Source organism: Eurypyga helias, unplaced genomic scaffold, assembly GCF_000690775.1.
Source record: "Eurypyga helias isolate BGI_N326 unplaced genomic scaffold, ASM69077v1 scaffold31340, whole genome shotgun sequence".
NCBI classification, from domain to species: Eukaryota; Metazoa; Chordata; class Aves; order Eurypygiformes; family Eurypygidae; genus Eurypyga; species Eurypyga helias.
The window spans coordinates 1-11,327 of NW_010224494.1; the positions used below are offsets into that span (position 1 = coordinate 1).

Consider the following 11,327-nt stretch of genomic DNA (forward strand, 5'->3'; position numbering starts at 1 on the left):
GGCGGGGAGGGGGGGCAACTGGCTCTCCATAGACATCCCCAAAATTATGTCTCCGGCAGTCCGAGGGAGGCAGAAGATTCAGAGGAATCACTTTTTTACCTCCCCTAGGGTTCAGGAAGTATTTTTGGATGCTGTGAAGTGACTTTCCCCGAGGGCTCTGTCTGCTGACAGCTCCTCCATGCCAGTGCCTGGCTGGCCGGGGGCCACCTGCTAGATGGCAAAGTTGCCCAGGGCGCCATGGCGAGCACCCCGCGCAGGCTGAAGTACCCCCCCACCCACCTCATGACCGAGGGCTTCCTTGGAGCCTCCCACCCTTACACCATCGCCAACCTGCGGTTTACCAGCGTTAAGCCAGTCATTTAAGAACCATTTCCAAGTGAGACAATAAACATCCTGAAGCCTGAGCTGCACACTGGGTCTGGCACTCATAGCCCAGAGCCAAGATCAGCCCAGATCATGGGGTGGGAGATAAGAATCACAGATACCAGTCTCAAGCCTGGAAATATCATTACATTTGCAAGCCTGCTTTGCATTCGCTGTGTCTAAACAAAGAGTGCTTTGATGGGTGGCGATGCGCTGCTGGCCACCACCTTCAGCACAAGCGCAGTGTGTTGGTATTCTGGGACAGCTGCTGATTTAAGACCTAGATGTTGCTGCTTACTATATCTGGAGCTGAGCAGAGCCAGCGCTTGGCATGACTCTGCCTTGTGCCTTTAGCAGCGAGAGTAAAGCTTCCACAACCCTCACAAATCAGCGTGCTTCTGTAGGTTACATGTGTTTGTTACCTTAAATGCTTTAGGTTGAGTGGAAACTGAAGTTGTGCCTTCACAGATCACCAGGAACTACCTGTCTCCCTTCCCACAGGGAATCTCTCTGTCACCTGGAGACCTTAAGAGCTGGACTAGCAGGTTTTTGTCTTGCCTTTGCAGCTCCCTGGCAATTGGAACTACAACGGGATACAGGCTTTTCTCCTTAAGTTCTGTGGAGCAACTGGACCAGGTCCATGAAAGCAGTAAGTCTCCTGTTTCCCTCTGGTGGAATATTGGCCAAGCCTTACCCGTATTATCACAGTTCAGTGCCTTAAAGGCACAATTCTGTTCATTGCCACTGCACATATGGCATCTGTTTATGCTGTACCCATATCAGGAGAGGAACAGTTCTGGTTCAGAGTAACTCAGCTGTTATACAACAGCAAGCATAGACTTATTTTTAAAGTATTTAGGATTTGGATTTCCCCCAGAGTCAGACCAAGGGCCAGAGAGAAACAGATGCCTGCTGGGGACATGCTGAAGGTGATGGGCTGAGACACAAGCAGCCCCTGCATCTCCAACACAGGGCAGCCCAAGCCCTGTTCAGGGCTTCCTCTACTAAAAGTCACAGTCCCTAATGATTTAGGTACAGGTTCATCAGGACCATTATAATAGTTCCTTCACAACACAACAGCAGCCATCCCAAACACTGTCTCTGCAAAACATACCACACCACTGTTCACCACATCCATACTCAGCTGCCTAGAGACCACAACCCCAGTGACAGGGAGGGAATTAAACACTAAGGAGGCTGGGAGAAATCGGAAACCATGCAAAATAAACAGTGGGCTACACACAGCTTTTTCCTTACCTCAATAAATCCTGGCTTGTTTACTCCCTCCAGGAAAGTCCCTGACTAAGCTCATTCTCCTTTATGAGGGTGAGCTCCTCCTTTTTATATCCCCTACCCAAGGATTAACTACAGCTGGAGGGCCCAAGGATTAGCTTCAGCTGGAGAAGCCCAGGAGAGGCATAACTGCACTGTCAAGGGGGGCTGGCTTAAATGCTGCCTTCTGTGGAAGGTTCGTTAACTCCTTCCTGCTCTGACCTAAAGGCTTTGTGCCAGTTACGAGAAATTTTTAACAAAACTAGCTGTTGAACACCTTAGCACTGAGCCTTCCAGCCCCATGCCCTCCTGAGCTGAGTTTCACTGGTCGCTGCAAACAAACCAGCCATAAGCCAAGCTAAAGATTCTGTCTTGCCTTCTTTCTGTGCCCAGATGAAATCCCAGATGTTTACATCGTGGAGCGTCTGTTCTCCAGCAGCCTTGTGGTTGTGGTCAGTCATGCCAAGCCACAGCAAATGAATGTCTACCACTTCAAGAAAGGGACAGAGATCTGCAACTATAGCTATTCCAGTAACATACTGTCCATCCGGCTGAATCGTCAGGTGAGAAGTGGGGGAAGTGGGTTAGACAGGGTTGTCCCACTGGCTGTTTGCTGGAGCTGACTTTCCAGCTGGGACTGCCCTGCCTAGCAGAGCAGCGGCAGCCCAGGGAGGTATGCACGGAGACTGTGAAGTAGGACTGGAGGAGCAGGTACCTGTCCTTTCCTACCAGCTCCACTTGAGGTTTGGTGACCTCTGGCAGAGGAGCAGGATGGCTGTGGATATCATCTATTGAACTGTTTGCTTCAGTGGAGTGAAGCTAAGTCCTTGTTTTCATAACAGCTACACAAAGGCCTTTTGTTGCCTGCCTTCTTGCCTATTCAGCATGAAGTTCTGCCAAAAACCACCTTTTCTTCCTCCCTCCCTTGGATTCCACATCCCGAGTTCAGGCCCACTGCTGCCATCTTGGTTGCAAATGAGACCTTCACAGTTGGTAACAAAAGCCAGGAGTAACTTGAGCTCCATGGATGAGGTGAAAGGCCTCTTGTCAAGTACTGCTAGCAGCCTTGTTTTATTTTTAAAGGGATAGAAAACACTCAGGCCACTCAGAAGGAGGTTTTTAGAGTGTTATGTTCTGAAGTGACACAGCCTCATGCAGCCGTGAGCCCTTTGGGAGGATTTTAAGTCATCTTTTCTTTTTGTCCATAATTATTTTCAAAGTATATGCCATAAGAAGCAGAGGACATTTTACAATGAAGAAATAAGCAGTCTGTGTAATTGTATATAATCAACCTCTCCTCAGTTAGCAACGGAGAGTCCTGCAGTAACGCTCTCCCATAAGGAAACTCTGGGTTGAGTTTCCAGTAAAGCTGTGTTTGACCAGAAGTTCCTGTACTACAATTAAATCTGTCCTAAATTGATTTTTTTCACTTAAGCTTACAACGGAGCTGGCAAAAATAAGGACTTCCTTTGAATTGCAGATAGATGTATATGTATAAAAATAAACCGGGAGGTTCTGCTTCCAGCTCTAGGAGATTAGTGTGAGTATAAAGTAAGTTCAGGCTTTTCCCCATGTGCTGCTCTGGAGATTGCCTGAAGATGATGCACAGGCCCAGCCTTGCATCCGCCTTCCCTGGCTGCTTGGGCTCAAATCCTGGGCTGAGCGCATCCTCCAGCCGTAACACAGATGAACCTGGAGAGATTTGAGGATGCTGCAGATGCTCGGGTAGATAGAAACCACTGTTTCAATCCACATTCGAGATTTAAATGGGTGGCAGTCAGGTTCTGCTTGTGCTGCGACGTTTGAACCCCTTGCCTGGGCTTCTGTCTGAAAGCTGTACTTTGCTAAAAATCCACAGGAGACCAAACCCAGTACAAGGCATTAACACTGGGAAATGGTGACAGATAAAACAGGAAGAGGTCTCAAATGGTTCATGTTTCGATTTGATCTCTCTGTGGAAAATCCTTGTCATGTAAACGAACAAGTCCCTCGGTTGTCGCTGATCCATGGGAATTCTTGGTTCCAAGCTCCACTGTAACCCTCGAGTGCGTTAAGTGAGATCACGCTTTGTCTCAAAGTGGAAACTAAGGCTGTGATGTGGGACTGGTGCGAAGCTCTCCTGCAGCCTCCCTGGGTTTTCATTCACTGTTGAAACCCTGCTGAGCTCATTGGAGAGGTTTGATGGTTTTTCCTGGCCGTGTCCATACCCAGCACAGTCAAGTCCTCAGCACACAACTCCACTATCTCACCTGATTTGTGTCACGCTGAAGTACTCAGGAAAAATACTGGTGAGCAGTAACATTTCGTACAGGTGCCTTGAAGCCTGTGTAGCAAACACGGCACCGGGCACCTCCTCTGAGGCTCCATCTGTGAGCACAGTGAGGATGAAACCCATTCCTCATCTCAGCAGGCTTTGCACTGATGTTAGCATGGGCTGCAGGGCTGTGTGGAGGGCAGGAGGCAGAGAACCAGCTCTCCAGCACGCGGTGAGCTTGTCCAACCTCCCCTCGCCATTCACCTCCCACCCCCATCATTTTCCTGGGCTTTGGCCCTGTGGGTGCTAGCATCTCTTGCTGCAGCTCTGGCTGTTGTTTTGCCATCATCTGGAAACCTCCCTTCACCTGTGCACCCAGAGCAGCGCGTTTTCCTGTTCTGGGAAAGCACGTGGTGGCTTTGCCGAAGTCAGCTGTATAAATATTACTCTGACGGTCTCTGCTAGCAAGCTGATGGCTGTTACTGTAGAAAAGGCAAAGTCTTCCTGGAAATGCAGAATGGCTCTGACACAGCCCCAGATGCTGTGGTTAGCAGGAATAGAAGTGGGAAAGAATGGTGGAGCAAGGCAAAGATTTTCTAATGTGGGTGTTTCAAGTTAGTGACTAAGCTCCACATTTAGATACTAAATAAGTGGCCTCGTTTCTAAAGAGGTGGAGGCTTCCTGTACATGGATTTGGGTGCTCCAACTTCAGGAGCCTGGATGGAGTCTGGCCTTGCATTTTTATTGGAGGTTTTCAACACTTCTGGATGCTTGGCACTAACGTAGGTGGAGCTGTGCGCGAGCCGGGCTTAGGAAGCACATCCCCTCAGGCAGATCCAAAACCTGGTCCCAAAAAAGCATCTATGCAAAGTGCCTCTGTGGTGACACGTAGAGATCAGGACCAAGCTGAGATACGAAGCTGAGTGGCTGTGGAGATGGTGACCCAGGGCTATAGCATTAGGCTTCCTTTTTCCTTTCTGCCTTTCCTCCCCATCGCTTGGCAGCTCCTCTCTTAGCGGCTGCCTCTTGGCTGGGTGGGTGGCTGGGTGTTCCTGACGGGCTCAGTAGAAGAGGTACAACCACTTGGAAATACGCTATCCATCTGCCACGGTGGTGTAAATCCTCAGTGTGACACACTAAGGGGGCTTGTTCAGCCTGGAGAAGAGGAGGCTGCGGGGAGACCTTATTGCAGCCTTCCAGTACCTGAAGGGGCTACAAGGAAGCTGGGGGGGGCTTTTTACAAGGGCCTGTAGTGACAGGACAAGGGGCAACGGGTTTAAATTGAAAGTGGGGAGGTTTAGATTGGATATCAGGAAGAAATTCTTCCCACAGAGGGTGGTGAAGCACTGGAACAGGTTGCCCAGAGAAGTTGTGGATGCCCCATCCCTGGGAGTGTCCAAGGCCAGGCTGGATGAGGCTTGGAGCAACCTGGTCTAGTGGAAGGTGTCCCTGCCCATGGCAGAGGGGTTGGAACTGGATGATCTTTAAGGTCCCTTCCAACCCAAACCGTTCCATGATTCTATGATTCTATAACTAACCACTGTGACTGTCCCTAACAAATGTTTCCCGACCCAATTTTATGCAGTTCTGCTGCACAACTCTGTGCACATGAAGCGGAGTCTTGGCTGCTGATGCCACATGGGAAGAGAAACAGATGCATAAGGTTTATCAGCAGCGGGAGGCCCATCACCTAAATGTTGGCTCCTGAATCAGGAAAAAGTCAGGGCAAGGGGGACGTAGTCCCATCTCTGGGCATTCTGACAAGCAGGATTGGCAGCCTCTCTGCTGCCTGGTCTTTATGATCAAAAAGTGATTCGCTATGAAAATAACTGCAAGGAAAAGTTGGGGTAGGAATGGATAGCAATCAAGGCCATATGGCTAGGGTATATCCCTGATGTGTCTTCCTGGGTCTGGGGAGGATCAGCTCTTGAGTAGTCATGCCAGTCTGCTTTCTAAAACACGACCAGATGCAGGCAGCTCGCAAAAGCCGTCGTACAAAATCAGAGGTTGTCCAGTGAGAGGGGATGGAGAGGCAGAAGAGGTGATGTTTCTGTTACATTTCAGTGCGTGAGAAATTCCTGTTGAGATTTTCTGACAGCGAAGAGTTGGGTTTGTGGACTGTGGGAGCAGTAGATGTGTGCCCATGCTGGTGAGGATCTGTGCATGTCCCTTGTGTCCTTGCAGAGGCTGGTTGTCTGCCTGGAGGAGTCAATTTACATCCATAACATTAAGGACATGAAGCTTTTAAAGACTATTTTGGAAACGCCTCCAAACACAACAGGTAAGCATGGGAGAGCTGTGTGAAAGGGAGAGATCAGCTCTGCAGGAGCTCTATAGAGCCACAATACTCAGGTTAGAATCTAAACCAGCCTGTGGTTTGTGTATCCTAATTCAGCACTCGGGAGCCAGAAATGCATGGAGGCATCTGGGCTCGGGAGAGCAGAAACCCTGCTTTGTCCTGAGCAAAACCCTGCTCTGTCCTGAGCAAAACCCTGCTTTGTCCTGAGCAAATGTCTCAAGGGAGAGCATGAATGGTCAGCATGGTTTGCCTTCACCTCGGGGGTTCGATGCCGTCCTATTCTCACGTGGGATGTCTGTGCAGCTCCCAGCTTCCCGCAGTGCGTCTTTATTCTCTTTCACAAGCGCAAAGCTCTAAGGCAACACTGCAAGTTTCCCTCCACGTGTAGCACAACTTGAAACTCTCCCTGCGGGCTCCCTGCCCTTCACTGTGCCCTGCCTCAGAGCATCCCGCAGCGGTTTTGCTCTCCGGACAAAGGAGCCCCGGTTCCCCGTGCTGCCGGCATGAGTCAGCTCTGCAGCGTCACTCCCTGCCGCAGAGCTCGGCACTGCCTGCAGACCTGCCGTTAGCCCAGGCTCTCGGCCGTGGACGTGCTAAGGTAGAAAGCCTCTCTGATTACTTACGAGCTTCGGGTCAGCTCCCAAAGTGATTCACGCTGTGAAGATCACCCAGGGCAGAAAACACAGCCAGGCACAGCGCTAATTCCCTGCCAGGGAATTCCCAGGAGCCTGGGCTGCCACCTGATAGGATTCCATATAGGCTGCAAACCCAAGGGGCAGGGCACATCCTCTCTGTGCAGCGTAGGGTGAATCCGGCTTTCCTGCTCATGGGAGACACGCTATTTTTAGCCGCGGAGAGGGAAGCTTGGCTGAGCGCCCGCGGCAGTGCTGCCATGCGTTGCTGTGATATCCTGGTCGTTCGCAGGCTGCAGCGTCGTTTCACGGGTGGTTGATCGGGAAGTGGCTGATGTGCTCGTGCCTGGCTTCTGGGCTTTCAAGGGACGCTCAAACCTGACCTACTTCAGGTCTCAACAGATGGCCTCTCCGTGTGGATTAAACATACTAAATACTGCAAATATAATTGAAGTTTAAAGGCTTCCCGAGAAAGCCCAGCAGCGGCGGGAAGGCCAGGGATGCCCGGGCCTGAAGCTGTTGTGCAGTGGGGCCGAATGGTCAGGTCGTGGTTTAAGAGCAATAGCAATCAGCGCTCGCCGGGACTGGGCTGCTGTGGGTCAATGGCCTCTCCGTGTGGATTAAACATACTAAATACTGCAAATATAATTGAAGTTTAAAGGCTTCCCGAGAAAGCCCAGCAGCGGCGGGAAGGCCAGGGATGCCCGGGCCTGAAGCTGTTGTGCAGTGGGGCCGAATGGTCAGGTCGTGGTTTAAGAGCAATAGCAATCAGCGCTCGCCGGGACTGGGCTGCTGTGGGTCACAGCACTTTATACAGGCTTAATTTTTTAAAACCCTTTAGCCGCAGCAGCTGTCATTGAAATGAGCTGAGTGACAAGCACAGTGCCACGCGTGCTCCCTTTGTCTCTGGACCATCTGCTGTGGCCCCAAGCCTGACTCTGAGGACAGGAGCAGTCCAGCCTCACTGCTGGACAATGCTTTTCGGAGTGGGGATCTGTGCTGGAGGAGTGTAGGAGCACACGACAAGTGTGCCACCTTCCCCCCAGGTGTGCATCCTAGGCATGGTAACACAGCAGGGTGAGGGTTGGGATTTGCTGCTCACCCACTGGCCAGCCGCAGTGAGATCCCTGGCTGTTCCTGGCCAGGACCTGGCTCCCTGTCCAGCCTCCTTCACGCAGGAGAGGAAAATGCCCATGGTGGGCGAGCCTGTTGTTTTCCATGTGTGCTCAAACATGTTTTTCATGGTGCTCATGTCAGGGGCAGGATTTGCACCAAGGAGATTGCAGTGCTCATGCTGTGTGTGCCATGGGGGCGCATCTCAGGGACAACTGCAGCTTTGGAAACCACCTCACTTGGCTCCCTCCACGCCCCAAATCCGCCTGGACCTGCTGGCTCGAGGGCAAGGCCAGGCTTCTCGGATGCGGTAGCTTTTTTCCGTGCTGCTGGAGGAAGCCACTTGCAACGTGGCATTCCAGGAGGTGCCATCCCCAGCGGCACCAGCCTGCCTGCTCCCTCCTGGGCTTGCCACTGCATGCACTGACCGTCATCAGGGCTGTGGGGATGCCGAGAGCAGAGGAGCATCTTCAAAGGCTGCCCGTGTCCTTCGTGATCCTTGTTCTTTGTGCGTCCCTGAGGTCAGCCCAGTACACTCGCATCTGTGTTTTCCTCTGGCCTGGTTTCCCGTCCGCCTCTCCCAGCCCGGCGCGGAGCAGAGGGAGCCGGTGACTCACACCAGCCGCTCAGGCCTTGCTTTGTTTAGCTTGAGCGTTCTCTAGATCTTCCACTTAGGGAAAGGGCTGAGCTGATCCCTTCCGTGCTTCCTGGGCTGGGGGAAGCCCATCCTGAAAAGACACCCTTGCTCAGGATGAGCAAAGTCTCTGGGCTCTCTCTGCCTTTCCCCTATTGCCCCCTTTTTGGGGGCCTTACAACTGCCTGCACTTTGCTGCTGCTGTGCCTCTTCTGCTGGGTGCGTGCTGTCCCTGGCATGATGTAAATGCCTCTGGTTGATAGGGAGTGGATCGCTGGGGCCCCTGGCCGATCCTGCAGCTCCTGGCTCCGCTGCGGTCTCTTTGTTTAGCTATAAACAATGACCTAAAGCGAGAGCTTCAGCCGATCCTTCCCCGCTGCTGGGCCCAGGCCAGGGCCGTGTCCTGACACGACGGGTTGCACGGCATGTGTGCGGGCGTCTCTGCGTGTACGTGCACATGGGCAGGCGTCCCGTTTGGGGAGTATGGCAGCATCCCCGCAGCCTTTAACCCCATGGCTTCCTCTGCATGTGGGAATTGGTGGGATTCCCTGGCTGGGGCCAGGAAGCTTCGTGCTGAAGCCTTGAGTCAGGTTTGGGAGGACAGAGAGCACACGGATGTGGTGCAGGAAGCAAGTGAGACCCAGACCCGTTCCTGTATGTGACAGGATTCACTGGGATGGGTCCTCAGCCAGCGGCAGAAATGAGAGGCAGGAAGAGATGCTCTTTTCCGAGGTCACCTGGGGGACAGGCAGATGGACATATCCATCCATCCCTGTCTCATCCCGTAATTCCTGCTCACTTTGAAAGGGGCGTTTGGGAACCTTTATGCTCACGTTGGCATATAAGCAGATGGCTGTCACGGGGAAGAATTCACTCTGTGGTTAAAATTTAGCTAGGTTCAAGCTCCTCAGCCGGAAACTCCCTGCACAACTGTGGCATTTGCTTTGTCTTCTCTGCTTCCCTTTTCCGTTCAGAGAAAAGGGAAATGGCACTGCCCAGCCCCGCTGCCGTGCTGTTTCGTGCCAGCCTTCACGTGCCAGGCTTTGTACCAGGGCTGCGTGCCGCTCATCCGAGATTCTGACCCGGCACCTACACCCTGCGCACATCTGGCTGTGCCCAGATGTGCCTGGACAGGAGTCCTGTTAGCCCTGAGACCAAGATGCCTCTTAATTCACGCACCTATTCCTGCCTTCTCGAAGGAGATGATTAAGGGGGAGAAGCCAAGAGGGTGCCCAAAATCAGAACCTGGGGTTTGGGAGGGGGTGGTGGCCAGGAGGAGGCAGCCATACTGTCCCATACCAGCAGGTGTCCCCACGGCCGAGCCATTGCCAGCGCAGCCGGCCACTGCCCCAAAATGAGACAGAGCTTGAACCCCCTGCGGCCTCCATGGCCCTGTTCCTGCTTTCCATCCTCCACCAGCAAATAACCTCAGCTGCGTCCTTCTTGCCTTGCCAGGTCTGTGCGCGCTCTCCATCAACCACGCCAACTCCTACTTGGCTTATCCCGGCAGTGCGACCAGCGGAGAGATCGCGCTTTACGACGGAAATACTTTGGTAAGCGCGAAGCTCGCCCGTTTGGATACCGGCGGGGACTGCAAACAAACAGAACCACAGCAGAGCCAACAAGGCCTTTGGGAAGGATGAATAAATACACTCCACCGAGCTGGGCTGCAAGGGAATTGCCCGGGGCAGGCATGTTCCCCATCCCCCTTCCTTGTATGCCCTGCGAAGCAGCCTGCCCCTCTGGGATCAGGACATCTATCTCCCAGCATGGGGTATTAAGGGAGATGTGACCCCATGGCCCAACTACTGCTGCCAGGATGACATGGGTCCCTATAGGGTGTTCCTACAGGGCTTCAGCAGTGTATTCCATGGGATTGAGGTGACCAGGGTCACTCAGGGAGAGTTGAAGCTTCTCCAGGCACAGCGCAGGGCCTGGAGCAGCGGGTTTGCCACACCGTGGGCTGGAAGGGATGCCGGACCCAAAGTCATGGAGAGGGTGAAGTATCCAAAGCCTCCCTCAGGAAATCTGTCCCTGGCTGGAAGCAGGGTCATGATTATCTGCTGTTTATGCCAAGGCTTTGGATTACATAAAGCTGTCGCTCTGTACGTGCAGCGGGAGCTAAGGATCTGCAGCAGGGGAGGAGCAGAGCACAAGCGGAAAACACGCTGCTGCTGTGAGGTACTACAAGGGCCCGGGCGCTCCGCAGGCATCAGGGAGGTGTTGCTGCCCGCAGGGTGAGTTGCTGCACCGCCGAGTGAGTCACAGGGAGGCCAGCTCTGTCTCTGCACAAAGAGATGCCAGGCTTAGGGATAGCAGTCGTGATCCTGCAGCCTGGAGAGGTGGAGAGCTGAGGACCTCTGCCCCTGAAATGAGCCTTCTGTAATCACAGTGACCATAGGGGTGGGGAGTGAGCTCAAGGCAGCGCAGAAGTAAGAAATGCTGAGGATGCTGAAGGAATAACATAAGTGTGATACAATCCTGTGAATCTGTATGGGCAGGCCTGGATAGGGTACGAGGCAGGGAACGCCCTGCCCTTACGCAGTCCATGGAGCAACGTGTCTCTTTGCACTCACATTACCTTCTGCCCTACAGAAAACAGCCTGCACCATTCCTGCCCATGACGGGCCTCTGGCTGCTCTCGCCTTCAACTCCACCGGCTCCAAGCTGGCAAGCGCATCCGAAAAAGTGAGTGAGTGAGCGTGGCTGCGAGCACCCTCCCTGCTGCCTGTGCTCTCTGCCCGCGGCTGGCGCGGGCCC

General features: G+C 53.1%; 1 protein-coding gene across 1 annotated transcript in view; it reads left to right on the forward strand.

Moving 5' to 3' along the window:
* Positions 1 to 237: 237 nt before the first annotated feature.
* WIPI1 (WD repeat domain, phosphoinositide interacting 1) overlaps positions 238 to 11,327 on the forward strand; it is a 20,248-nt gene continuing 9,158 nt past the window's right edge. Inside the window, exons 1-6 of the mRNA XM_010161720.1 lie at positions 238 to 335; positions 930 to 1,012; positions 2,029 to 2,198; positions 6,074 to 6,170; positions 10,023 to 10,120; positions 11,163 to 11,255. Of these exons, the coding sequence (XP_010160022.1) occupies positions 238 to 335; positions 930 to 1,012; positions 2,029 to 2,198; positions 6,074 to 6,170; positions 10,023 to 10,120; positions 11,163 to 11,255 (639 nt within the window). The remainder of the gene's footprint in view (positions 336 to 929; positions 1,013 to 2,028; positions 2,199 to 6,073; positions 6,171 to 10,022; positions 10,121 to 11,162; positions 11,256 to 11,327) is intronic.